General features: G+C 44.7%; 1 protein-coding gene across 6 annotated transcripts in view; it reads right to left on the reverse strand.

The window, feature by feature from the left end:
* LOC126194689 (LIM domain-binding protein 2) overlaps positions 1–23,998 on the reverse strand; it is a 900,697-nt gene that overhangs the window by 94,829 nt on the left and 781,870 nt on the right. For 4 of the 6 annotated variants that reach the window (XM_049932902.1, XM_049932905.1, XM_049932903.1 and 1 more), the window contains exon 4: positions 16,492–16,585. In XM_049932902.1, the coding sequence (XP_049788859.1) occupies positions 16,492–16,585 (94 nt within the window). The remainder of the gene's footprint in view (positions 1–16,491; positions 16,586–23,998) is intronic. The other 2 variants (XM_049932908.1, XM_049932906.1) reach the window with 1 other exon arrangement.

Below are 23,998 nucleotides of genomic sequence, written 5' to 3' on the forward strand. Positions count from 1 at the left end.
AACAATACCCTCTTAGGCGTATCCCGCATCATACGACCTTTGCTGCTGTGTACCAAAGTCTGCGTGAGACCGGGTCATTTTGCAGATTACCTGGAAAGGGACACCGTCGCACGGTAAGAACGCTGCAATTTGAGGAAGCTGTCTTGCAGCATATGGAGTGGGATCCTTGAATCAGCACTTGTCCAATTGCACGTAACATGGGGACGAATCAGATGAATGTCAGAACAGTCCTTCGAGAAAAATTTCCCGTCCATTTCACTTACAGCGTGTCCACAACGTGGACCTGGAACCAGTTGATTATCCACCCAGAGCACAGTTTTCGCAGAGGTACCTGGAACAGTGTGAAATGCATCCTATATTTCCATCCTCTGTGTTGTTTACCGATGAAGCAACGTTCGGGCGTGATGGACTCTTCAACATGCGCAATTCGCATGTTTGGAGTGAGGATAACCCATATGCCATAGTTACTAGTGCTCATCAAGTGCGGTTTTTCGTTAATGTGTGGGTCAGTGTTGTTGGGGACTGTTTAATTGGGCCGTATCTACTACCTAGGCCATTAAATGGCAGGCACTATTACAATTTTCTCGCCAGAGCATTACGAGAATTGCGGGAAGACGTCCCGCTCACTACAAGAAAACGCATGTGGTTCCAACATGACGGGGCGCCGGCACATTTCAGTCGTCGTAAGCGTCGATTCCTGGACCGACGGTTCCCAGAAACGTGGATTGGCAGAGGTGGTCTGTACCATGGCCTGTTCGATCCCCAGACATGTCCCCTCTGGACTTTTTGTATGGGGACAGATGCGCAACCTTGTTTACGCAACTCCTGTTGCATCAGAAGAGGATCTGGTTGCCTGGATAGTAGCAGCAGCAGGAACATTTCAGGGTACTCCTGGGGTTTTTGCCCGTGTCAGGCATAACATGATCCGATGGTGTAACCTTTGTTTACGTGTCAATGGAGGCATTTTTGAAAATCTACTGTAATTGAAATTGGGTTGTGTTAATGTGTTGTCTCTTGGACATAAAAAAAATGGAAAAGTGTTTGTTGGTTTCATTAATTTGCGGCCAAAGATATCTTCCTCTACCGATTTAAATACTCCTCATAGGGAAAAATGACATTAAGGAAAAATATTTGTTTTGATGTCCCCTACAACCTCCCAGAGTTTGTCGGTTTAAATATTTTTCACCCTGTAGATATATTTAGAATCCCTTTTCATATACACTGCAGCGCCAAAGAAACGGCTACAGGCATGCGTATTCAAATACACTCCTGGAAATTGAAATAAGAACACCGTGAATTCATTGTCCCAGGAAGGGGAAACTTTATTGACACATTCCTGGGGTCAGATACATCACATGATCACACTGACAGAACCACAGGCACATAGACACAGGCAACAGAGCATGCACAATGTCGGCACTAGTACAGTGTATATCCGCCTTTCGCAGCAATGCAGGCTGCTATTCTCCCATGGAGACGATCGTAGAGATGCTGGATGTAGTGCTGTGGAACGGCTTGCCATGCCATTTCCACCTGGCGCCTCAGTTGGACCAGCGTTCGTGCTGGACGTGCAGACCGCGTGAGACGACGCTTCAACCAGTCCCAAACATGCTCAATGGGGGACAGATCCGGAGATCTTGCTGGCCAGGGTAGTTGACTTACACCTTCTAGAGCACGTTGGGTGGCACGGGATACATGCGGACGTGCATTGTCCTGTTGGAACAGCAAGTTCCCTTGCCGGTCTAGGAATGGTAGAACGATGGGTTCGATGACGGTTTGGATGTACCGTGCACTATTCAGTGTCCCCTCGACGATCACCAGTGGTGTACGGCCAGTGTAGGAGATCGCTCCCCACACCATGATGCCGGGTGTTGGCCCTGTGTGCCTCGGTCGTATGCAGTCCTGATTGTGGCGCTCACCTGCACGGCGCCAAACACGCATACGACCATCATTGGCACCAAGGCAGAAGCGACTCTCATCGCTGAAGACGACACGTCTCCATTCGTCCCTCCATTCACGCCTGTCGCGACACCACTGGAAGCGGGCTGCACGATGTTGGGGCGTGAGCGGAAGACGGCCTAACGGTGTGCGGGACCGTAGCCCAGCTTCATGGAGACGGTTGCGAATGGTCCTCGCCGATACCCCAGGAGCAACAGTGTCCCTAATTTGCTGGTAAGTGGCGGTGCGGTCCCCTACGGCACTGCGTAGGATCCTACGGTCTTGGCGTGCATCCGTGCGTCGCTGCGGTCCGGTCCCAGGTCGACGGGCACGTGCACCTTCCGCCGACCACTGGCGACAACATCGATGTACTGTGGAGACCTCACGCCCCACGTGTTGAGCAATTCGGCGGTACGTCCACCCGGCCTCCCGCATGCCCACTATACGCCCTCGCTCAAAGTCCGTCAACTGCACATACGGTTCACGTCCACGCTGTCGCGGCATGCTACCAGTGTTAAAGACTACGATGGAGCTCCGTATGCCACGGCAAACTGGCTGACACTGACGGCGGCGGTGCACAAATGCTGCGCAGCTAGCGCCATTCGACGGCCAACACCGCGGTTCCTGGTGTGTCCGCTGTGCCGTGCGTGTGATCATTGCTTGTACAGCCCTCTCGCAGTGTCAGGAGCAAGTATGGTGTGTCTGACACACCGGTGTCAATGTGTTCTTTTTTCCATTTCCAGGAGTGTATGTCTATATAAGACAGGTGTCTGGCGCAGTTGTTAGATCGTTTACTGTTGCTACAATGCCGGGTTATTCGGATTTAAGTGAGTTTGAACGAGGTGTTATTGTCGGTGCACGTGCTATGGGACATAGCATCTCCGAGGTAGCAACGAAGTAGGAATTTTCCCGTACGCCCATTTCACGAGAGGACCGTGAATATCAGGAATCCGGTAGAACATCAAACCTCCGACATCGCTGAAGCCGGAAAAAGATCCTGCAAGAACGGGACCAACGACGACTGAAGAGAATTGTTCAACGTGACACAAGTGCAACCCTTCCGCAAATTTCTGCAGATTTCAAGGGCCATCAACAGGTGTCAGCGCGCGAACCATTCAACGAAACATCATCGATAAGTGCTGTCGCAGCCCTCTCTTATGGCTCAAATGGCTCTGAGCTCTATGGAACTTAACATCTGAGGTCATCAGCCGCCTTGAACTTAAAACTACACTCCTGGAAATGGAAAAAAGAACACATTGACACCGGTGTGTCAGACACACCATACTTGCTCCGGACACTGCGAGAGGGCTGTACAAGCAATGATCACACGCACGGCACAGCGGACACACCAGGAACCGCGGTGTTGGCCGTCGAATGGCGTTAGCTGCGCAGCATTTGTGCACCGCCGCCGTCATTGTCAGCCAGTTTGCCGTGGCATACGGAGCTCCATCGTAGTCTTTAACACTGGTAGCATGCCGCGACAGCGTGGACGTGAACCGTATGTGCAGTTGACGGACTTTGAGCGAGGGCGTATAGTGGGCATGCGGGAGGCCGGGTGGACGTACCGCCGAATTGCTCAACACGTGGGGCGTGAGGTCTCCACAGTACATCGATGTTGTCGCCAGTGGTCGGCGGAAGGTGCACGTGCCCGTCGACCTGGGACCGGACCGCAGCGACGCACGGATGCACGCCAAGACCGTAGGATCCTACGCAGTGCCGTAGGGGACCGCACCGCCACTTACCAGCAAATTAGGGACACTGTTGCTCCTGGGGTATCGGCGAGGACCATTCGCAACCGTCTCCATGAAGCTGGGCTACGGTCCCGCACACCGTTAGGCCGTCTTCCGCTCACGCCCCAACATCGTGCAGCCCGCCTCCAGTGGTGTCGCGACAGGCGTGAATGGAGGGACGAATGGAGACGTGTCGTCTTCAGCGATGAGAGTCGCTTCTGCCTTGGTGCCAATGATTGTCGTATGCGTTTTTGGCGCCGTGCAGGTGAGCGCCACAATCAGGACTGCATACGACCGAGGCACACAGGGCCAACACCCGGCATCATGGTGTGGGGAGCGATCTCCTACACTGGCCGTACACCACTGGTGATCGTCGAGGGGACACTGAATAGTGCACGGTACATCCAAACCGTCATCGAACCCATCGTTCTACCATTCCTAGACCGGCAAGGGAACTTGCTGTTCCAACAGGACAATGCACGTCCGCATGTATCCCGTGCCACCCAACGTGCTCTAGAAGGTGTAAGTCAACTACCCTGGCCAGCAAGATCTCCGGATCTGTCCCCCATTGAGCATGTTTGGGACTGGATGAAGCGTCGTCTCACGCGGTCTGCACGTCCAGCACGAACGCTGGTCCAACTGAGGCGCCAGGTGGAAATGGCATGGCAAGCCGTTCCACAGGACTTCATCCAGCATCTCTACGATCGTCTCCATGGGAGAATAGCAGCCTGCATTGCTGCGAAAGGTGGATATACACTGTACTAGTGCCGACATTGTGCATGCTCTGTTGCCTGTGTCTATGTGCCTGTGGTTCTGTCAGTGTGATCATGTGATGTATCTGACCCCAGGAATGTGTCAATAAAGTTTCCCCTTCCTGGGACAATGAATTCACGGTGTTCTTATTTCAATTTCCAGGAGTGTACTTAAACCTAACCAACCTAAGGATTCTAACCTGCGACCGTAGCGGTCGAGCGGTTACAGACTGGCCGACCGTGTTAGCCGAGCGGTTCTAGGCGCTTCATTCCGGAATCGCACGGCTGCTACGGTCGCAGGTTCGAATCCTGCCTCGGGCTTGGATGTGTGTTATGTCCTTAGTTAGGTTTAAGTAGTGCTAAGTTCTAGGGGACCGATGACCTCAGATATGAAGCCCCATAGTGCTCAGAGCCATTTGAACCATTTTTGTTCCAGACTGAAGCGCCTAGAACAGCTCGGCCACTGGGCCGGCGGCCCTCTCGTATACCCTTGATGACTACACGACACAAAGCTTTAAGCCTCGCCCCGGTTCGTCAACACCGACACTGGACTATTGACGACTGCAAACATGTTGTCTGGTCGGACGAGTTTCGTTTCAAACTGTATCGAGCGGCTGGACGTGTACGGGTATGGAGAAAACCTCGTGAATCCATGCACCCTGCATGTCAGCAAGAGACTGTTCATGCTGATGGAGGCTCTGTAATGGTGTCGGGGGTGTGCAGTTGGAATGATGTGGGACCCCTGATACGTCTAGATACGAGTCTGACAGGTGGCACGTACGTAAGCGTCCTGTCTGATCACCTGCATCCACTCATATTCATTGTGAATTCCGACGGACTTGGGCAATTCCAGCAGGACAATGCAACACTCCACTCGTCCAGAATTGCTACAGAGTGGCTCCAGGTTCACTCTTCTGAGTTTAAACACTTCTGCTGGCCACTGAACTCTCCAGACATGAATATTATTGAGCATATCTCGGAAGCCTTGCAACGTGCTGTTCAGAAGAGATCTCCACCCCGTCGTACTCTCACGGATTTATGGTCAGCCCTACAGGGTTCATGGCGTCAATTTCCTCCAGCACTACTTCATATACGAGGCCTGTTCAGAAAGTAAGCCCCGATTGATTGCCAAATTGAAACCACAGTGAACATCAGAAATGTTTTACTTGTAACAATTAGCTACACCTTTCAGCTACTTCTCTACGTAGTCGCCGTTCTGACTTAGACTTTTGTCATAGCGTTGTACCAACTTTTCAATAGCCTCATCATAGAAGGCAGCCGCCAGTGCTTTCCGCCAATTCTCCACGCTGGCCTACACCTCGTTGTCTGTGTCAAAATGTTGTCTTCAAAGACAGCGGTTCATGTGACCAGAGATGAAACTCAGGGGGAGACAATTGCGGACTGTATTGTGGGTAATCTCACATTTACATTTGAAAACGATGCAGGAGCATCTTCACTGCCCCTGCAGAATGCGGCTGAGAATTGTCTTGAAGAAGAAACAGCACGACAGTTATGTAATGTTAGCTGCATAGCTTCAGGCGAAATTTCTCACCAGGCCCTCGTACTTGGCGGCAGACACTATTTTCTAGACATCTTTACGCACTCACTGCGAGCTCAGAAATGAGAAGAGCGACGTGATGCTAACTGGGGTTATACTAGAGACACTACCCAACACATCTGTGCAAAGCTTTATCGGATTTTCATAGTCGTTTCCATTTCGCGACCGATCGGAGCTTACTTTCTGAACGCCCCTAGTATTAGTGGAGTCCATGCCACGTCGTGTTGCGGCACTTATGCATCCTCGCGGCATCCCTAGAAGATATTAGGCAGGTGTGTCAGTTTCTTTGGCTCTTCATTGTAATAGAAAAACTGAAATGTAATATTAGATGGCCATAGAAACTTACGAGGTAATTCGTATGTAATGAGTTAAGGACTCGGCACCAATGTCTTCAAAGACAGGTATTAGGCACTAACCTGTCTGTCTCTATCTGTCTGCAATTCTAAAAGTGGTGTTTTTGTAATCATCAGTAAGTACTTTAAGGATTTGGCATTTTTATTGTGCAGAGGAAGGAAACGAACAGTTTAATGTTACAGTGAACCGAATTTTTATTAACGGTTTCATCTATCACTTAACCAGTATTCGTTTTGTATAATTCATGATAGGTTTATTGCTTGTTGAGTTGTTGTAAAAACTTTTATTCTTTGAAGGTTCTGTTACTTGTGCAGGTTCCCTCACAATGACCAATTCGCTAAGACAATAGCTCAATTATGATTCCTCCTACCGTACCTATACAAGAAATGGGGCCAAGTATTATTCAGTTTGTGTATGTATGTATATGATGTACAAATACATTACAAATATCCCTCTCCACTTCGCCCACAGCGAAAATATCTCGAGAATCGAAAAAAAAAAAATTGAGACGAACTGTTTCAGTACAGTTTTCGACTGGGGGAAAAACGCAATTGTATGCAACTGGTTTCATGTTTATAACTACTTGTATTAACGTATATTTACAGTACACAATTCAGTGCCAATTCCTGCTTCCTAGTTGTGTCTCCGGCATTCTGTGGCCTATCTTTTTCTTCGTTCGGGGTCACTCGGAAACCTAAACACGCGAAAACCATTTTTGCAATATTTAGAGCAGTTCAAAGCTGAGTGGCCACCCGTATTTAGGACGAATTCTTCAATACATTTAACTAGAAATTTACACTTGCATCGTGACTCGCATGTAAACAAGTATGAATATCCTACACCTTAGGGGAAACAAGGCGGACAGTTCAGCTCAGGTTATAGGAGTCTTTAACTACACGCTTCTGTCATTTACTGCGCCTCAATGCGTGTTCAGAAATGTAATTTCCAGACAACATTCGAAGCACTTCCTCGCCAAACAAAAAACGACCACATGCAATTTCGTTCGGTACACATTTTCGGCAGAAAATGGACAAAGAAGAAAGGCAATTTGTCAACAGTGTAATCAAATGCGCGGAAAGTGCCTTTATTCAATATAGGTGTTCTACCCCCTGCCAAATTAATGCAAATAGGTAGACCCTTGCGATAGAATACAAGGGTTAGAAAATGTTTGTTACTTCTTTTATTTCATAACTTTGATCTGTCCACTGTTTCTTAAACGACACATACCGTACAACTACAGTTTTTTAACAATGAACATAACAATTACTCAGTTATTGGTAACGTAGGCCACAAACGTTCGTGAATAGTAATAACCATTTAAAAATAAATTAGCTGTCACAGGACAGAAACAAGTACAAAACTCATCAATGTGGCGACGTTAAACATACGAGTACATTCTGCATTAAGTAACAGCGGCCAGCTGTAACATTTTGAATACACTCTCAGTGACAGAATGTCTTTCATGAAACTTACGCAGTCCTCAGATAAGTTGCTGAAAAGCGACCACCCCGCATCTCAAAACAGTTAGCAATACGCTGGATCATATTTTTCTGAACTCTTCGGAGCATAGCTGCATCCACAGCTACAAGAACGACGTGGAAGTGCGCAACCAGTTCTTCCTGATCCATCGGCAAGGTACAACACAAAAAATGGTTCAAATGGCTCTGAGCACTATGGGACTCAACTGCTGTGGTCATAAGTCCCCTAGAACGTAGAACTACTTAAACCTAACTAACCTAAGGACAGCACACAACACCCAGCCATCACGAGGCAGAGAAAATCCCTGACCCCGCCGGGAATCGAACCCGGGAACCCGGGCGTGGGAAGCGAGAACGCTACCGCACGACCACGAGATGCGGGCGGTACAACACACGCATCAAAGTCCAGTAGTTACCTGTGAAGCGGGTTGGCAGACCTCTGGTGACGTAATGTCCTAAAGGAATCTAACGAACATAAAACATGAGAGTTGGCACTAATCGACTACGTTATGGAACGAGTCTACACAGAGAACGGAATTCGAACAAACTTGATCAAATAGTGTGAAACAATACAGACGATGTCGCTACGCGGCTTGCATGGCTGCAGGGGAACTATCTAGGATAAATGATCCAGTAACAGACCAAGACGGAGAGGACTGAAGTAGCCTGCTTTTGATTTTTGGGCGAGGGCTACAACTAAAGAAAAGAGAAGCAATGTTGACAATGGGGCGGAAGGCATGGAGGGGTGTAGTACATGGAACAGAGTAAACATTTAAAGATAAAACGCATGTTTAAATGTGGAATAATGTAAACGACTGTACTCTCATTTGTATGTTAGCGTTAAATAATTGCACATGTTTTACATAACACCTACTGTAATCGTTGTATACGATTAAAACGCCAGATTAAACGTCACGCAATCTACAATTAGAACACAACCACACAACTGGGTACGGTATCGAACGCCCCGACTCGAGTATTTCGAACTCTCCCAGTTGCACTAATTAGACAGCACAGCTCTACAGTAGTAAGATACTTCTCGTACATGTTACTACAGCGCTTCCAAATTGCCTTTCTTTGACATTCATTTTCTGTCGAATACTGCAATGTCAACATGCAAGGAAGCGCACTGTGACGTCTTAGTGCGCGGACTTTGGTTCACCCTGTACTTAAATGACCAGCAGGATTAAGTCTGTAGCCCTATGAGGCTATTCACGGAAGACGAAGTTTTAGCTTTAGAAACTTGTATACGATATGCGGAGAGACTTGCAGATGATCAATGAATGGTACAAAGATTGGAAAAAGATCCTAAACATAGACAAACATATCGTAAGACACGCAAATACACGAAAATATCCGATATCGTTTTAAAACACGACCGGCAATCAATGACTAGAATCTATCACTACATTCACATACAACGTAAAAGTTTCTACCCGAACTGATTTAAGGTGAAACAACCACATAATGTTAGCCAAGGCGAAGGTAGATGTCAGATTTATTGGTAGAGTCCCCAACAAAATTAATTCACGCACGAAAGAGATCGCTTACAAAACAAATTTTCGGACAATTCCGGAGTATTGTTCGGTGGTCTGGGAACCTTATCAATTTAGATTAGCGGAAGAAACAGAAAAATTCTAAGAAGGGTTAACGTCGCGTCATAGACTTGTTAGGTAGCGTTAGCGTTCTACAGCGTCTCTCAACGAACTACAGCAGGAGACGCCACAAGGGAGAGTATGTCCATCAACCAGCGCCTTACTTACAAAATTACGGGAGCCATTTCAAAAGTAGATAAGAAATGCATTACTCCCTCCGACATGTACCAACCGTAATGATCACTACGCGTCGGCTAGAGAAATTCGGGCTCATGCAGAAGTATATTTCTCCCCAATATACCATCCGCGAATGGATTTGAAACGGGGAGACGATAATCCTGTGCAGTATAGTACACTACGTAGGTACTCTCTGCCAAGCACCATACTACGGCTTGCGGATTACAGATGGTGATGTACTTGTATAAGCCAACATATGCTTATCTGTTATCGATTTTTGGTGCTGAAAAACATTTGTTGCTGACAGTCAAGTCTTTCATTTATTTTCATAAACTTCTGCATGCCATTATTAAAAAATTTCAGTACTTTCAACATTGCAGCCCAGTCAGCAATCGTGATACTCTAATACGTAAGAAACTATCAGCCTCGATAGGGCCTCAATACCGCAATCGAGGTTGATAGTTTCTTACATGTTATTAGAAAATATTTCCCATTCTCAACAGCATTTGTATGATTTACTGCCGTTTTCAGTTTCTGAGCAAAAATTGATGCAACGCCGGACAGATCAATTTGTGGTCTGTTACCTGTCTACTGGGTCACAGATATCCTATCGTCATATCGAGACACCAAGACCGCTCAACATCACAGAGGTAGTATGGTAGGCCTTTTTTAAGAAAATTATTCTGGAACAAAAGACCTGTTTAGCAACTATGAATAGACCAAACTACTTTAAAGTTCTCTAAACAGTTTACAACAACTGAGTGCAGTGATTTTACTGTAACATGTGAAATACGTCTCAAGAATAATGGTCGGCACAATCATTCGCGTGAGTTAACGTAAACATCTTGGAAAACCAACGGGAACCTTTTGTAATAATCGCTTGTTCCCAACAAGAGATGAATGGTTATTCACTACCAACTAGTTCTGCTTTGTAAACAAACATGTCACTGTTTGCAAAAATTATATTGATAAATAAAACTGTTTTCCTGTTGATTAAGTTCTTTATATAAAGAAGTACAACGCATTATTTGTGATCTGTCTGGAGACACTGAAAGAAAGGCAATGAGTAATGCTTTTCTTTCCATGAAACATAAGACAGGAACCAAACTGTGCGAATATTGTAGATGGAAAAAGTCTGAGCCACGATAATCGTCACAGATGCTTTCAAAAGATAACAATGCTATTATTACAGTTGCTTTCCATTATTTCTAGTACCAATTTTGAAAGCTAGTCTTTTAATGAATATGTCACCTTCAGCAAACAGAGGAAATTAACTGTACTTCCCTATTCTTGTTTGTAAATGTTCTGGAATAATGGGTCAATCCTACACGCACATCCCTGGTACACTACCTGATCAAAAATATCCGGACAACCTAATGTAATGGAAAATTGACCACTACATGTCACGAGAGGAAGAGCCGCCCTTATAAAAGGAGCGGGGAGTATTGTGTAGTCAGTAGAGAAGCGAAACAGGTAGGAGAGCTCACATCCGAACTTCTAGATGTCAGACATTCAGATCGGTAACAAACGTTGTATGTCGATAGAGTATCAACCAAAACATCTATTTAGTTCGTGCTATGTACTGTCGTCCAGTAGAACATGCGTAAACGGTAATTAAAATTAACACCAGAACGACGGAGGACAGAAAAAGGGTATCTGTGAAGGTTTGATTTGTAGATATCGCGTGGTTGAGTTGGACCGGCACGGTAGCTCACCGTGTTCAGTCACAGGATTAGCTGCCGTCTATAATAATAATAATAATAATAATAAAAACTGAACGAATGGATCAACTATGTCACGAGACGTCCACCCCAAGCAACGGCAAGGAACAAAATGAGATATATTGTTCTGGAAGCCACAATGGATCAAGACAAGCATGAATCAATTTTTGGAGACAATGTCCACTTCTACATGCAGTTCTGATTTCACCCGGTGTGACAGCATCTACCAGGAGGACAATGCAACGTGCCACACAGCTCGCAGAGTGCCTGAGTCGTTCGCAGAGCAAGAGGATGAGTGCAATGTACTCGCCTGGTCTCCAAACTCCCCGGGTTTATAGAAAAGTATTTTTATTTGCCATCAGCAGAATAAATTTATTCGTGAGCGATATGACCGAAACCGGTCAACAATAAATTTAATGCATACAGCTGACAGCAAATAAAAATGCTTTTCCTTAAATATCTCAGAGGTATAGCTAGTTACCTAGACAAATTTTTAATACCAGAATTTAAACCTAATAGATAATTTGTGGGACCAGCTCGAGCGGGTTGCTCGCGGCACTGGTCCTCAACCAAGCGGCGCTAACCATGGCACTGCAGTCGGCATGGCTGCACAGGCCTGCCGGTACCTTCCGGAACATCTCTTCCTGCACGTCTAGCAGCGGTCTTCGCTGTAAAATGTGGTTAATCACGCTTTTTGCAGATGGTCACGTTAATGTGACTACAGTTTTCTTGGTACGGATGTCATCAATACTTGGCACAATGCTTCTTATATTTAGCTCTCAATAACTTTTCAGAAACACTAATCCACTGGCTGACTTGCTCTTTTATTCAGATGTGTGCCAAGTTTTGTAAAGTGCTTTCTTTCAAGGTGACTTACACTGAAAAAGCATCTGGAAAGGACTATTGCACGACATGCAGTTTACAAACGTAAAATGCTCGTAATTTACCTCAGTATCAATACGCGTCGGAATTTTTGTGCTACAGTGCTTTCATACCCATTCATTTGCATCTGTGACAGTTCACTTCCGCCACGTCACCGAGCCATCTGAACACTGTCCGAACGCCTCTGGCGTGCCCTGCACGTGCCAATGGATAAGCGTACACCGTGCTACTGAGGGGGCGCTCCGAGCACGATCTTCTCTGTCGAGCGATCGGCCAGAAAACATCGTCTGTCATGACACAGGTGGCCCATGGGTTGAGCGTGGGTCATGTCTCGACCTGCCGATTAGCTGCACTTACCAACAAGATCTGCCGCCTGCATATTACCTTGGGTCGGTGTAAACTCAGTTTTGCTTACGTGAAAATGAGCTCATATGGATTGTACTTTTGGCTCTCTGGCGACTTTGGTATGGGAGTCCTATAAACTTCGCTGCTGACAAGCTTGAAGGTGATTGTGTTCTTTAATTGTACAAATGTTTTCTTTCATTACTCATATTATGACAGTTGCATATTAACTTACATTGCCATTTGATGACAGTGGTTGAGATTTTTTTCGAAGCCCGTCTGTTATAAATGGAAGCCATCCTTATTCCTAATGTATTACATTTTGGGTGACCTTAGTTTGATTATACTGTACTTCTTAAAATCTCTGCTGATAATTGTTTGAGAAAGATTTTTTTTTTTTGGGGGGGGGGGGGAAGGAGGAGGAGGGAGGGGGGAGGAAGGATCTAACTGTTTTTGAAATAATAACGCACCTTATGTACATGGGACCATGGCTCTGATATTTTCTATAGATTTTAATTGTGGCATTGGCAACTGGCTAGTGCGAGAATTCAATCAGATAGGTTTCCGTATAACTAATTCTCTTCTGTTCTTCCTTTTAATGTCCGTATTTTGAGGTCACTATAAGAAGTATTTTGTATTGTATGGTTAAATGTGAGGGGAGGGAGGGGGGGATTGCGCGTCTCTTGATTTTGATTTGTCAGTTAAAACTTTTCTGATTAATAAAAATGACTCCTGAATATTGTTGCACGCCTCTCAGTCCAGCACCACCACTCCTATCTACCACCACATTACCAGAATTTTCAATAGATGCTACACGTGTTCCAATTCTAAATGTTGAAACAGTTTATGAAAATTTAGCTGCTGATGTTTTGCGATACCAGTACTGATATCAATGAACATCTTGAAGTTGAACAGAACTGAAACCCCCTCCCCCACCTCCCCCCGAAAAACGAATTATCTAAGCCCCTGATAGGGATCGTCGAGCAGTGCGGAAGGGCTGGTTCTAAAAGATCGCATGAAATCAGCGGAACAAATCACTCAAAGTGCTATCTCCGGTCAGCTAGCAGAACAACCGTGCGCAGGGAGTTAAAACGAATGAGGCGCAACAGTCGAACGGCTCCTAGTACTCCAATATTTCTGCAGTCGGTGCTAAGCGACGCTTGAGGTGGTGCAAGCATCGACGCCACCGGACAGTCTGCTACTGGAAACGGGTGATCTGGATCGATCAGTCACGCCACACCCTGTGGCAGTCCGGTGGAAGGGCTCGAGTTTGACCAATTCTCGGAAAACAGTACCTGCAGCCATGTGTAATGCCAACAGTAACACACGAAGGAAGTGGTGTTACGGTATGGGCTGTTTTTCGTGGTTAGGGTGTGGTCCCCTTATTGCGCTTAAAAAAGTTATATGAGGGAAGAAATTATTAAACTTTGTGAACTGCGTGCCGTAGAGTAACAGTCTGGAGACGGTTAATGCATATGTCAGCATGACAACACACTCTTCCAGAAAGCAGAATCTGTGAGGCAATAGTATGTGCGTAGTAACATTACTGAAATGAACTGGTCTGCCTGGAGGCCAGATCTGAAACCAACGGAGCATCTTTGGGATGAGTTAGAACGTATACACGCTCCAGGTCACTAGGTCCACAATATTCTCTGGTTTCAAGTTCTGAGGAACAATGGACTGTCATTCCTCCACACGCATTCAGACACATCATTGAAATTGTCCCCACCAGAGCCCAAGCCGTCATAAAGGCGAAGACTGGATACATACCACATTAACGTCCACTAATACTTGTCTAGATATTTTTGATAAAATAGTGTATTAATTGAGAAACATTGTGCAACCTCTTTTAGGCGGCTAAGCACGCAACAATACGTTTTATCGCTTCTTAACTGCACCGTTAACTCCGACCGTCTTCGACGGCCGCTGTGGCCGAACGGTTCTAGGCGCTTCAGTTCGGAGCCGCGCTGCTACTACGGTCGCAGGTTCGAATCCTGCCTCGGGTATGCATGTGTGTAATGTCCTCAGGTTAGTTAGTTTTTTAAGTAGTTCTAAGTGTAGGGGACTGATGACCTTAGATGTTAAGTGCCATAGTGCTCAGAGCCATTTGAACTGACCGTCTTCGAAAAGAACGGGATCGCTCGTAAGTAATACAAACAATAAATTCCACGGGAAAGAGCAAATTACACAGCCACATAAATATTTGACCTCTTCTGAAGCAAGGAATGATCTGACAGGCTACTGGAGCTAAACTGAATTAATTGCTGATTTACAACAGTTCTGTGTGTGTGTGTGTGTGTGTGTGTGTGTGTGTGTGTGTGTGTGTGTGTGTGTGTGTGTTTTAAACGTAATCTTCGAATATGTTTCTTTTAAGCGTAAAATATACGCAGAAAACCTGTATCTATAAGGTCATTAAGTAATTAAGCGAACAACAATAATACGTTTCAATTTCCAACGTTTTATGTATTTATATGATGAACCCTCATATGCGGCCTTGGCCTTTACCCGACAAGATTAAAGCCTTCATGCCCTCTCCTACACCTAACCAGGAGTCCTTCGAGAGAGTGTTTACACTTAACATTGCAATTTCCATATTACAAGACTTGGACGTACAACAACAACAACAATCATAATAATAATAATAATAACAAATGTTACAGTAATGAGTACAGGTATTATGGTAATTTCAGTCTTATTAAGTTTTGCTGTCTGCCCTAGTAGCTGAGTGTTCAGCTCGACGGAATGTCATGCTAAGGGGCCCGGTTCGATTCCCGGCTGGGTCGGAGATTTTCTCCGCTCAGGGACTGGGTATTGTGTTATCATCTCATCTCCATCGACACGCAAGTCGCCGAAGTGGCATCAACTCAAAAGACTTGCGCCAGGCGAATGGTCTACCCGTCGGGAGGCCCTAGCCACACGACATTTCATCAAATGCGGAAGCTCTTCCTGTGACTGCAAAGCAACAGAATATTGCTTTGAATTCGTTTGCAGGTCGCAAGTACTGAACATCTAAAGTCTAGTGAAACTTTGTGTCCGGCTGGAGCCCGATTTTCAGCTTTTCGCGAGTAGTCTCCATAACCACTATGCTACCTGATTTCGCTTCCAGGCTTGACTGAGATTTTCATTTTCAGTTATTTTTCCTTCAATTACTTCTGAACATCACGAAGAGAGATTCTCCTACAGCTTGCGTGGCAAACAACAGGGGCATCGCACATTCAGAATTTCTGACTTGTTACCGGTGGTATCATTTCATGTTATTGCATCTTCGCTGTTTTCTACTCAACGATCCATTCATTTCATTTCAGTGAATCTGAAACACTTCACAACATGTACTCACACAACTAATTCCTGTTCTGTTTTCATATTTCGCCGCGGAAGTAAGTACATAAAATACATAGCGGTATCTCAGCGTGAGAACGAGCTGGTCACACAGACTTCTTCCCGAACACTACTTCCCATTATTCTGAGGCCTCGGAATTAGAGAATCCCAGCGGATGGGTCAACAGTGCAATGTTAAAAATGTTCTTAGTACTGGCTCCACTTACAAAGACGCCTAATGGCATGGCGATGCGTCATAAGAAACTAATTCTTAGAGGAAACTTGTCCAAAATACTTTTTTTGGTGTGCAAACAGTGCCAAGGTCAGTCAGGCCCTGGAGGAAAAAATGGTGAATATTCTGAAAGCTCGAGTTTCAGACAGGGCACGACTTGAGCATCGAGAAATTTTTTTATAAATTGATGCAGCTGCGAGAATCTCATGTCATGTCAGCCGTTTCATTAGTCTATATGAGACGTCCTGTTTACAACAATAAAGCAACAAATAAGGTGTAGGTAGAACTTCAGTGGCACACCTTTACTAATTATACGTTTATAGACAACATTGCACCAATACAGCGGATGCCCACACACGAACGCCTGGGCAGTCACGCACTTGGCGCAGCGTAAAAAAGCCTTTGTGTACTCACCTCTGTCCTCTGCTGAAGCCTCTTGTTAAGCTCGTAAATACGATAGTCAGGCTGGCCGAAGTACGGCGTATGACGCCTGGGAACAGGAAGAGATCTACCAAATAAGTTGAAAAACACGGAATTAACACAGAGGACGGCACAGGACAACATATATGGCGCTTGCACCAGGGTGCGATCCGTCCATCACCACGGTACGTAGTTCTCATGTCAATCACCATCGAGCAAAGATAAGAGCCAGAGGACAGTACGACTCTGTTTATATCTCGAAAAATAACTCCAGAGTGGCGACGTCAGCTACGCACACTGGTGCAAGGCGACATACAAACATATAAATAATATCATAATTTATAAATGTTCAAACTATATTACTCCTTCAGTCGTAAATTATTTGACATACAGATTACATTTATGATTCTCTGCATCCATCATATACTGCACTACTTTCCTATTGCTGTAGCTAAACAGTTGACTCATACTAAATTTCTGAATGCCTCATGCCAACACGTCAAGTATAAGGTGACTGAATTTCTAAGTTCGCATTGCCCTAAGAAAATTATTTGCCTCTGAGGACCTATTCGAGAAACAAGTCTTAATAACTTTAATTATCGATCATTTCCCATTTAGTCTATTGATGATTTTACTGTTTCACTGAACAATAATAAGTCCATCAACAGCACTGTATTAGTACCAGTTTCCCTCTCTCAAAAAGAGGGAGAAAGGGGGGCGGGAGCAGGCATTCACATTAAAAAAGCAAATAGCAAAACCACAAGCAGAAGCGTTCTTTAGAAAACATGCGAACTATAGAGACAACTCAAAAGCAAATACTGCATGTAAAAACGAAGACCAGTATATGATGAGAGCGACAGAGAAAGCATACATGCATCACACAGATAATTATAAACAATATTACACTGAAGGCTTCAATTATTTTCATAAAAAGATAACAAAATATTACGTTAACGTACAACAAACACAACTAAACGTTTCTATACTTACAAAACCCAAAATTTCGTTATGAATTAAGTACTGATGAAGATTCGCAACGATGTTTTGTCATTCGATCACGGTGTAAGAAAAGTAAGATGTACTTCTAATTGCAGAGGTTCTTGCCGGATATCTATTTCGTTTAATTCATATGTATGCGAATATCTACTTATGACGGTCAGTATTCCGAATAATTGTGCAGAACATACGAGGATTTTTTTTTCATTTTTGATAAGTTTAGCATCACATCCACGCGAGACTCCAGCGTTTTACTCGATACAGTTATCCAAAAATTGAGTCTACACGAAAACCTTCAACATCTCAATAATTCTACGCTCAACTATGCTCTGTTTCTGTGGAAAAGTGTTTGTATACAAACTACGAGTCAGAAACACTTCGGAAACAAAAACAAACCAACCTACTCAGTTACTCAACAATATGGCACAAACTTGGGTCGCCCCAATTGGGGCTGTCGGTGATGTCACTTGCAATATCTTTGAAATTACGTCATCCGTTTCTAGCAAAGTGACAATACTGCATTTCTTTTCTACATCTTCATTAGCATCAAATTTATACAGAAATTACGGATTCATTTGGTAATGACACATCCCGCCACCTAGTGAAAAGATCATTTACTATACTCATATTTTTTTAGTCACAGTAAACTGAATCATAACTATGAAGACAAAACAAATTTGCTGTATGAAACCACTGCTTCAAACCAAACATTGCAGCTTGCTTCACCCCATACATTCATAACAATAATGCGTTTGACAGAGCAGGCTGAATGTCAGACACAGCCTAATTATAATTCCTGGATTTTTTTTTTTATTCAGTAGCTGACAATCGGTGACGTCTCCAAGTCCAAAGTAAACTTTTCGCTACGAGCTCTTTAACTGCACATGTTCAGCTGTGATTATAACAAGACTTAAGGCGAGTTAACATCGTGATTTAACAGTCGGGTCTGTTTTGTCAGCACTTAAATTTGGCACCACTGACTTAACACTACGTTTCAGGATCACGCACTTTTTCACGTGGCAAGCTCTTTGATGTAAGGAGCCTAACTGTATCCAAGGAGCATACAACGCCAGGAGGAACGGAGTAGACAAACTTTATGCATCCATGCATCAGACATTATACAGAATCCCATTACATTGTCTGTGCTGTCTTTTGATAGTCCCCCGTTTTAGTCACCGTGTCCCAATGATGTAGTCATCAGCACGAAATGTTTGCACACTCGAGAAATAAAATAGTGTCACAGTTGTACACCTCGGCGCCGATGTGAAACTACATTGTCCAGTCACATTAATGTGAGCACCTCTAAAAAATCTGAGTAGCCACCTTCTGCAGCGCGGACTGCTGTGGGGGGGGGGGGGGGGGGGGGGTGCAGGAAGGCAGTCAGTGAGGTTGTGGAAGGTACCGACAGGTCTGTGGAGCCGTGCCGACTCCAGGGCCGTGGCTGGAGCTGCGCTAGGTTTCGCGGTTGAGTATCCGAACTGCATGAACGGATGGACATGGTCCCCAAGGACAGACGCATACTTGTGTTGATCCACTGTGTCTTCCAGAATGATGAGATCACCCAGGGAATATCAAGCAAAAAGTCATCAGCCCATGAAGGGTGTTCTCAGCCCATAAAGGGTCCCTCCTTGTTTGTTTTCAGACGGTTCACGTCGTACACGCCAACGGCCATCTGTCCAATGGAGCACAAAACACGATTCATCTGAAAAGGCCACCTGTCTCCATTCAGTGCATGTCCAGTTGCGACATGGGCGTGCGAATTCCAGCCTATGCCACCGATGAACACCAGTCAGCAAGGGTGCGTGGACCAGGAGCCAGCTGCAGAAACCCATGTGTAGCAACGTTTGCTGAACGGTCGTTGTGGAGGCACTGTTGGTAGCCCCTTGGTCTATTTAGATGGTCATCTGCTCAACAGTTGCGCATCTGCTCGCCGTATGCATCTCAGCAGCCGTCGCTCACCCCTCCTCTGTGGCCCGTGGTACCCCACAGTCGGACTGGCGTCGGTTATGGATAGCGCCGTTTTGCCATGCACAGTATACTTCAACCGCGGCGGCATGCGAACAGTTTACAAACTTAGTGGTTTCAATGTTTCCACCCTCGGCTCGAAAGCCAATGATAATGCCCTTTTGGACGTCACATAAATCGCCCACCTTCCGCGTAACATGGACTGCTCGGTTATCTGAGCCTCCTCGACATGGTTCAGATCTCCTCCACTGGTAGTAATGCCACCTACCGTCTGACAGTGGTTATTGTACGCTGACGTCGAACACAGGGGGTGGTGACGTTAATGTCACTGGACCGTGTATTTTTTTTTCTCTTGTGGTTAGGGTAATCTGCAGGCTACTGCGACAGAGCGCTTAAATTTCAACGGGGTATCAACGCTCATACCTCGATCAAGGAAGGGAGATTACTATGTCTGTTTGAAAGGCCATCTTCCGCAGCAATAGTTATAATAACTGATGGAAAACTAAGATTTAACACCACGTCAAAGTCGATTCTATTAGAGACGGATTTCTAACTTAGATAGATAATGGTATGCAAGAAAATAATGGGACAAAGATATGGCTCCGGCTTATACAAACCATGGAGAACTCGAATCTGGATATGGTAATGGAGTTTTGAATTATCGTTCCTTCTGGAAACAAGTTTAGTATTAGCCATTACCAATATGTCGCATATTTTATGTCACGTTAACAATAAAAAACAACTTTCTGACAAACTACCAACCAACTAGAGAATGTGTACGCTACAATTAGAAGAATCGTGTAGTTCGTGCACAATGGAACTCTTCAAATCACTTTGTTCGAGAGGCACAGACCGATATCAATAAGACGCATGATTAGATGGGAAATAATTTCTGTGATCTTCACGTCCGCCTGATCTCAGTATTTTAGAGGATCATCTAAAAGAACGTTATAATGGCAACGAATATTCGTAATGTACAGAAGGCTTCACGGACGCATCACGCAAACCCGTGAAAGACAGAGAGGCCATTTAGCGGACCATAAAATGGTGCAACAGTCCACGATTAAACACGAACATACATGTAGCTAGGTGCATGTTGCTAATTTTTTTATGAAATTGTATGTGTTGATGGTATTATTCATAACTTGTTACGAGATAATATTTGGAGATAGGTAATGCCCCATACAATAATATGCTTACATTATGTAGTCAGAAACTAACACTTTCGGACATTTTTACATAAATTTTTCCTCGTTTTGAGAAGATAATCAGCTCCCATTGGTAGACGAAGCACTTCTGATACGCTTTACGTCAAAAGCACAGTGTCTCCGTGAATTACATTAACTTCCAGACAAAAGCAACGTGACTAATAATTAAAACTTCAATTGATAATATTTTTCGAATTGTGTAAATGATATAGAAATAAAATTATGTAAATGATGTAGAAATAACACAGTGCATCAATTACCTGAAACTGAATCACGACTTTAAATAAGCAAAAACCATGAACATGGTTTGATATCAAGAGTAATTAGTTATCAGGCCACAGTACTACTACAAAGTGTTTTACTATTTCGTGAAGAATTTTGATCTGGAAATTGAACAAGCGGTATAAACCCGTCTACTGCAAAATACGATGTCCCAGCTTACCCGCATCCAAACTGCTTCTTACGGTAAATACTTAGACACACTCCTCGCGCACCTTGTACGGCGACAACAGGTTTAAATATAACCGGTTACAATCCTCTCGTTGAAAAAAAAAATTCGTCGCCAGCAAGGGAAGCGTAACGTTCCTAATTCCACCTATGACTGGCTAGATAGTATTTTCATACGGGAGGATAAAGGAAAACGCATACCACATCCAACAGCAATATGGCTAGTAAAACTCTGCGCTTTTCAAACCCAGTTGAGAACAGTTTTGCTTCAAGCACACTCCGCCACGTCATACATATATTTAGGAATAACAGTTTCTAGCCGGCCGGAGTGGCCGATCGTTTCTAGGCACTACAGTCTGGAACCGCGCGACCGCTACGGTCGCAGGTTCGAATCCTGCCTCGGGCATGGATCTGTGTGATGTCCTTAGGTTAGTTAGGTTTAAGTAGTTCTAAGTTCTAGGGGACTGATGACCTCAGCAGTTGAGTCCCATAGTGCTCAGAGCCATTTGAACCATTTGAACAGTTTCTACAGTTACGAATTGAAACGATAATATAAGCAAAGTTTTGTGTAATCAAATGGCAGGAACTTACAGGATACAGGGGAATTGTGTTTTATGTAAAAGGTAGACTGCTTACAAAACACTTGTAGGGGACATATTTTAATACTGTTTACGTACGAAGGACCATACTAAGTCGGACTAAAGGGAGATAGAATGTATACAAAATAAAGGTGGTGCGAATGGTCAAAGGCTTGTTTGACTGAAGAGAAAATATAACAGAAATGTTGAAGGATATCAAGTGCCTAACACTGGCTGTACATTTCGCGAGATCCATCTTAGAGAACTTTAAGAGTCCTCTTTCATTATTCACCTTCCTATGCATCTGTCCCACAGAGATCGTCCGATAAAATTGGCCAGAAACAGTTGCGATTTCATATAGGGCAATTTCACATTCGTAACCAATTAACGAGTCAATTTCGACGCCACGTCGTGTAAGCCTACCTCAAAATCATTTTAATGTTGAGGGTACCGTACTTGGGGACGAGGTTGACACGATATATTGTTATTAATCTGAAACGATGTGATGACTGGACATCACCTATATGAAATCGCAACTGTGACCGAAACAAATAGTCAGCTACAGCTGCATCAATGCACAGGTATTATGAAACTTCCTGGCAGATTAAAACTGTGTGCCCGACCGAGACTCGAACTGAGGACCTTTGCCTTTCGCGGGCAAGTGCTCTACCATCTGAGCTACCGAAGCACGACTCACGCCCGGTACTCACAGCTTTACTTCTGCCAGTATCTCGTCTCCTACCTTCCAAACTTTACAGAAGCTCTTCTGCGAACCATGCAGAACTAGCACTCCTGAAAGAAAGGATATAGCGGAGACATGGCTTAGCCACAGACTGGGGGATGTTTCCAGAATGAGATTTTCACTCTGCAGCGGAGTGTGCGCTGATATGAAACTTCCTGGCAGATTAAAACTGTGTGCCCGACCGAGACTCGAACTCGGGACCTTTGCCTTTCGCGGGCAAGTGCTCTACCATCTGAGCTACCGAAGCACGACTTTCAGGAGTGCTAGTTCTGCAAGGTTCGCAGGAGAGCTTCTGTAAAGTTTGGAAGGTAGGAGACGAGATACTGGCAGAAGTAAAGCTGTGAGTACCGGGCGTGAGTCGTGCGTCGGTAGCTCATTTGGTAGAGCACTTGCCCGCGAAAGGCAAAGGTCCCGAGTTCGAGTCTCGGTCGGGCACACAGTTTTAATCTGCCAGGAAGTTTCATATCAGCGCACACTCCGCTGCAGAGTGAAAATCTCATTCTGGCACAGGTATTATGTTTGGCTATATAATAAAATCAGACAAATAACAACTGCCTGGCTATCACTTTCTTCCTTGTACTATGCGTGAGTGCATACGTGGCAAACTCTAATTCAATAAAAAGTGCCTTCCACCACGCACTTACTAGTTAACTCTAATTCAATAAAAAGTGCCTTCCACGACGCACTTACTAGTTATACACAAACGTTAGATGTGAAATACAGGCTTATAACAGGCCTAAAAGTGCATTACAGTTAATAGGATACATTTGCTAGGTTGAGATCGCTATTTAAAGACGCCTAATGAGGAAGATCGACAACGTGCGATATGTTATCGAAGTCCCAGGATACTTCCTGCGGAGTGTGCTACAGAAACAATCTTATGCTCCTTCGCAGTGTGCCGCCACAGCTGTTAATACTTTAACGTAAATGTGAAACAGCGCTTCAGCTGGTGTTAAGGAATGCTTTAATTTCCGCTAAGTGTTACGTTCATTGAACGGTTTCAGGTGACCTAATGTAACAGAGACATACATTAGTAAAAGCTGCTCTCGTAATAAGATAAGAACGTTTAAGAAATTCTTACATTAAAATATTCACAGGTGTAAGCGTCTAGCACCTCGCCGAGTGTTTTGTTACACATGGCAAGAACTTCTGCAGCATGTGATTTTATGCCACGCATATGTTTGTATCGGCTGATTTCAAATCAAATGGCTCTGAGCACTATGGGACTTAACATCTGAGGTCATCAGTTCCTTGACGTAGAACTACTTAAACCTAACTAACCTAGGGACATGACACACATCCATGCCCGAGGCAGGATTCGAACCTGCGACCGTAGCGGTCGCGCGGCTTCAGACTGAAGCGCCTAGAAACGCTCGGCCACAACGGCCGGCTCGGCTGATTTGTTTTCATATATTCTGGCATGTATAACGTAGTCCCTTTCAAGCTTGCCAGTAACTTGCTGCAACAACTCTACTTAGTTACCTTTAGTATGAAACATTTCGATGTTTCTTAATGCTAACGACGCTGTCTTTATTACATTCATTAATTCATTTGTGAATTATCTC

Source organism: Schistocerca nitens, chromosome 7 (assembly GCF_023898315.1).
Source record: "Schistocerca nitens isolate TAMUIC-IGC-003100 chromosome 7, iqSchNite1.1, whole genome shotgun sequence".
Classification (NCBI taxonomy): domain Eukaryota; kingdom Metazoa; phylum Arthropoda; class Insecta; order Orthoptera; family Acrididae; genus Schistocerca; species Schistocerca nitens.